The sequence below is a fragment of the Thamnophis sirtalis genome, unplaced genomic scaffold (genome assembly GCF_051295495.1).
Source record: "Thamnophis sirtalis isolate CommonGarterSnake01/CBP01778 unplaced genomic scaffold, rThaSir2_p1.2 scaffold_10, whole genome shotgun sequence".
Classification (NCBI taxonomy): Eukaryota; Metazoa; Chordata; class Lepidosauria; order Squamata; family Natricidae; genus Thamnophis; species Thamnophis sirtalis.
Window position 1 is genome coordinate 6,929,109 of NW_028261390.1, and position 5,110 is coordinate 6,934,218.

At 52.0% G+C, this 5,110-nt stretch overlaps 1 protein-coding gene across 1 annotated transcript; it reads right to left on the reverse strand.

Annotated features, from left to right (window-relative positions):
- Window positions 1–1,880: 1,880 nt before the first annotated feature.
- Window positions 1,881–4,096, reverse strand: SOWAHB (sosondowah ankyrin repeat domain family member B). Its single transcript, XM_014075029.2, has one exon. The coding sequence runs from the start codon at window positions 4,018–4,020 to the stop codon at window positions 2,197–2,199; it is 1,824 nt and encodes a 607-aa protein (XP_013930504.2). The 5' UTR covers window positions 4,021–4,096; the 3' UTR covers window positions 1,881–2,196.
- Window positions 4,097–5,110: the final 1,014 nt, after the last annotated feature.

Here is a 5,110-nt window from a genome sequence, read left to right on the forward strand (position 1 = left end):
CCTATCATTTGAATTAAGCTCCAGTCTCTTCACTAAGTGTTCTCCAGTGGGGCAGTTCCTGTCCAGCAAGGTCACAAGGTCACCATCATTATCATCCTCTTTTAACGACCCCATAACCCCTTGCGGGAAGGAGTCTGGGCAACTGAATGGAGCTACCAGTGTTTACTGGCCGGATGCTTTCCTGTTGCCAATGCGGAGTTTTATTCAGCAGATATATTTCCATTGTGCCCAAGGAGAAAAATATCTGCCTCTACCTAGCATCCGGAATAATGGAAATCAAATAATTTCAGCTCTTAGAAAAACCTTTTGGAGATATCATCCTCATCTACTTTTAATGATCCCATAATCCCTTGTAGGGTAGAGTCTGCGGAACTGAATGGAGCTAGCAGTGTTTACTGGCCGGATGCTTTCCTGTTGCCAATGCGGAGTTTTATTCAGCAGATATATTTCCATTGTGCCCAAGGAGAAAAATATCTGCTTCTACCTAGCATCCGGAATAATGGAAATCAAATAATTTCAGTTCTTAGAAAAACCTTTTGGAGATATCATCCTCATCTACTTTTAATGATCCCATAATCCCTTGTAGGGTAGAGTCTGCGGAACTGAATGGAGCTAGCAGTGTTTACTGGCCGGATGCTTTCCTGTTGCCAATGCGGAGTTTTATTCAGCAGATATATTTCCATTGTGCCCAAGGAGAAAAATATGTGCCTCTACCTAGCATCCAGAATTCAGAAGGTACCACTGAAAAAAAACACCCTTCCACATGTTCTTTCTATAAAGGTGTGCTTTCCATGCTGGGAAACCATGGTGAATATCGACTTACCTCCTTTCTAAAGTGTACTCCATCCTTTGAAGCACATGCAAACTCTCCCTTTCAGGCTAATTTTAAGGTAGCAGTGCTACACACCAAGGAAGTATTGATCTGATTTGATTTTATTATATTTATATGCCGCCCTTTTCCCCCCAAAGGGGACTCAGGGCGGCTCACAATTCAAATCAGGGAAGGGGGGTACAGACAGAAAATAAAAGACGAAACATAACAATACATAATTTAAAAAAACACACAGCAGTCATACCATTCGAGACGGGGGCAACAGCTCTTTAGCCCCAGGCCTGTCGGAACAGCCAAGTTTTAAGGGCTTTGCGGAAGGCCTGGAGGGTGGTGAGGGTTCGAATCTCCATGGGGAGTTCGTTCCAGAGGGTCGGAGCAGCCACAGAGAAGGCTCTCCTCCGGGTAGTCGCCAGTCGGCACTGGCCGGCGGATGGAATTCGGAGGAGGCCTAATCTGTGCGATCTAATTGGTCTAGGGAAGTACCTCTAAGGTAAACACAACGATGCAATATATATATATATATATAATAGGTAAACAGCAATAAGGTTTATTAACAGGCCTTACAAAGTAATAAAATACAATCAAGTTTCTGTGGGTCACTTTTTAGTTCCCAAGTGGGTTGACTTTCATTCTCCCTCTTAACCTCTGGGCTTTTTCCTTTGAAGGTTTAAAACTCTTTGCAAATGAGGTTCACCAACCTAATTAAGACATTCCAGCCCGCCCGTCTCTCTAATATGTCCCCAAAGGCAAACGGTTAAAAAAAAAAAATTTCATCGCAGCTGGCGAGAAAACAGTGCAAAGGATATCTTCCTCTTTGATTCTCATATATGGCGTTTTCAATACTGACGTTGTGGTTTCAAGGATAACCAGCCCTTCTCCCGTTCTCCAAACACCCAGCTTAAAGGTCCTTGCAAAATAGAACCTTCCAGGCTCTAAAGCCAACACGGATTTACAATTTGATCATTATTCACCCTTCAAGAGAGAGAGAGAGAGAGAGAGAGAGAGAGAGAGAGAGAGAGAGAGAGAGAGAGAGAGAGTCATTCCTCTCATCTGGTTGTTTTTGCAAGAAAAAAAAAGAGAGACAGCTAAAGTGCAGCATCTTGGCAACGGACACGATTTCGAGGTTGCCCCCAAAAATTCTTCTTGAGCAATTTTATGGACCCAAACCCCAAATTTCTGCATGGGGCGTGTAAAGCAATTCTCCCCATCCCAGTTCAAATTAAAATCCAAATACGTTCAGGAATAAAGTGCCAATTTTCATCCAGTTTTCCCCCCCGAAACATGAGCTGAAAAAACCAGCTGGGCACATAACATCTTTGGAGATTCCGAACATCAAAATCCCCACTTTTGTCTTGGTTGCAACTTTAATCACTGTATTCCTCAATCTCCTGTAAAACGGAGCACTTACACCCTATTTTCCGCTTCGTATGTTGGGGTTTCAAGTAACTTGCCAGCGAGGGCTTCCGGCTCACCCTCCTGGCTAGGGAGGTCGAGGAAGAGGAGACGGCGGCCGGCCGGACGATGGGATGAGTTGGGAAGATGGTCCTGCCCCGAGGGGCCCCCAAAAGCTGCCATATTTCCCCCGAGGCGTTGGCGCTCAAGTACTGCCAAGCCCTTTTGCCACTGCTGTCCCGCACCTGCGTCCGGCAATGCAGCCTCTGCACCAGGATTTTCATGACCAAGGGATGGCTGTGGATGGCCGCCAGGTGCAGCGGGGTGTAGCCGCAACCGGACCGGACGTTGACGTCCAGGACAATCCCGGCCTCCTCAGCGCCGGCGACAAAGTCTTGCAGCGCCTGGGCATTCCCGTGCTTGGCCAGCCAGTGAAGCACCGTGAAGCCGGAGACGAAGTCCCTGTGGAGTACCAGGTGAGGGTCTTCCTGGAGCAGCGCCCGGACCTGCATCCAAGACCCCGTGGCAATTTTCACCAGCCAGGTGTGTTCTCGGCCGTCCAGGGGCACCAAGGAAGACTTGTGCTCTGCAGAGCCATCTGGGTTAAAAGCCAGCCTTTCCGCCAACGGGGCATTCGCCACAGATCTTTGTCTGGGTGCCAACCTGGGGCTTAAGGGGGCATCCAGATTTGGGGACGTTTTCCTCAACAGATCCCGGCTTTCTGCTTTGCCCACGGTGGTCGCTCTGCTAACAATCCGGTGCAGCAAAGCCACGTGAGGAGGGGGCTTGGCGTCTTGGACAAGGGGCATCACAAGGGGCGTCATCACCACCGTCAGGCCGTTGCTGTGGGGGGCGTCCCCCGGTCCCTCGTGGCCAGCTGAGTTCCGGATGCCGCTGCCGTCCGCTTCCCCGTCCCTCGGATGGGAGCCGCTCCCCCAGCTGGCACTGCTGCCCTCCTCGCTGACCGAGCTCTCCTGCTCCAGGTGGCCTTCCAAATCCTCCAAGGAAAGGCGGCTTCGGATGCTGCGGAAGACGGGCACGGGAGGCTCCCGCCAGCCCTCCGAGGACCCCAAATCCAGCGACCCACCAGGGCGGCAGGAGCTCCGGTCTGAGCTTTGAGACCAGGCTGGCACCGGGAAGGCTTCCTCGGCTGCCAGGGAAGGCTGGGATGGCATGGAAGCCGCATGATGGGTGACCACCCAATCCCGAATCCTTTGCTGGGCGCTGCCGCCGTTGGGAAGCGCGCCCATTTCTCCCATGGGTAAACCGAGGCCGTTGGACGACTGAGGCGGATCCGGGGCGTCTGGCCGGGGACCTTTTCTCTCTCTCCCAAGGCAGCCCACGGCAGGCGACGGCCGAGATCCGACTCCAGGCGAGGCGGGCGGGCACCTGCCGGCCTTCCTCCGGGCCGCCGCGATTTCGCCATCCGAGAACCGTCCGGTTTCCCGCAGAGAAGCAGCAGCGGCTCCCGGTGACTTCGGGGCTTGCTGGAGCTGCGGCGGAGGCGACCGGGCGGCTGGAGCCCGCGGTGGTTCGGATTCCTCCTCCCCGATGAGGTCCCGGTACCGTTTCTTGAGCACCACGTAAGTGGCGGCGCCGGGCCCGTCCTGGCTGACGGTGGCCACGGAGTTGACGAAGCCCTTGAAGAGGTGGCGGCGGCGCTGGAGCTGCCCGGGATCCGCCCGGGGGTCGCGCAAGAAGCGCTTGAAGTGGCCCAGCAAAGCGGCGTTGGCTACCCGCCCGCCGGCCCGGCAGAGGAAATCCAGCAGCTCGGCTTGGCTCAGCTCCTGCGCCATGGCTCACCTGGCCTCTCCCGCTTCCTCCTCCTTCAAGCCATGCCCGCCCTGGGGCGCCTGCCCGCCCCGTCCCCGAAACAGAAACCGGGCCGTCTCCGCCTCCGCCTCCCGCCGGGAGCTTCTGAGCCAACTTCGGAGCCAACTCGGTTTCACCTGCGCTTTTTTTCGTGGCTCCGCCCACTTTCCCACCGCGGCGCCCCGCCCCTCCCGCGCGACGGCCCCACCCCCGCTCCCTGGTTGGGAAAAAAAAAAACTTAACTTCCCCATTGAGGGAAATTTTTTCCCGCCACTCTTGCAAACAAACTTTGTTTTTTTTTTTAAATTAAATTTCTCTGACCTGTTTTTTGCCCATGCAGGTAGTCCTCCGACCCCCCCACGGTTCGTTTAGTGACCATTCGAACTGACAAGGGCACTGAACCTATACAACGCAATAGCAGAGTTGGAAGGGAGCTTGGAGGTCTTCTAGTCCAACCCCCTGCCTAGGCAGGAAACCCTATACCGTTTCAGACAAATGAATAGAATAGAATAGAATAGAATAGAATAGAATAGAATACAATACAATACAATACAATACAATACAATACAATACAATACAATACAATAGCAGAGTTGGAAGGGACCTTGGAGGTCTTCTAGTCCAACCCCCTGCCTAGGCAGGAAACCCTACACCATTTCAGACAAATGGCTATCCAACATCTTCTTAAAGACTTCCAGTGTTGGGGCATTCACGACTTCTGGAGGCATCTACATTTACATTTGGACACTTGACAGCTAACTCAAATTTACGATGGTTGCCGTGTCCCAGGGTCTTGTGATCCCCTTTTGCGACCTTCTAACAAGCAAAAGTCAATGGGGAAGCCAAATTCGCTTAACCACCAGGTTACTAGCTTAGCAACTGCAACGATTCACTTAACAACTGTGGCAGAAGCCCCTTTGAGAGCTGCATGCAACGAAATTTCATTTTAATGTATGCCAGCTAGTGTATATTCCAAGTGACAATAAAGTGATTCTAATAAAATGTCATGAAATGGGCAAAGTTCACTTAACAAATTTCTCACTTAGCAACCTCAATTTTGGGCTCAATTGTGGT

Coding starts and splice junctions, on each gene's coding strand:
- SOWAHB (XM_014075029.2), bottom strand. CDS start 4,020: ATGGCGCAGGAGCTGAGCCAAGCCGAGCTGCTGGATTTCCTCTGCCGG.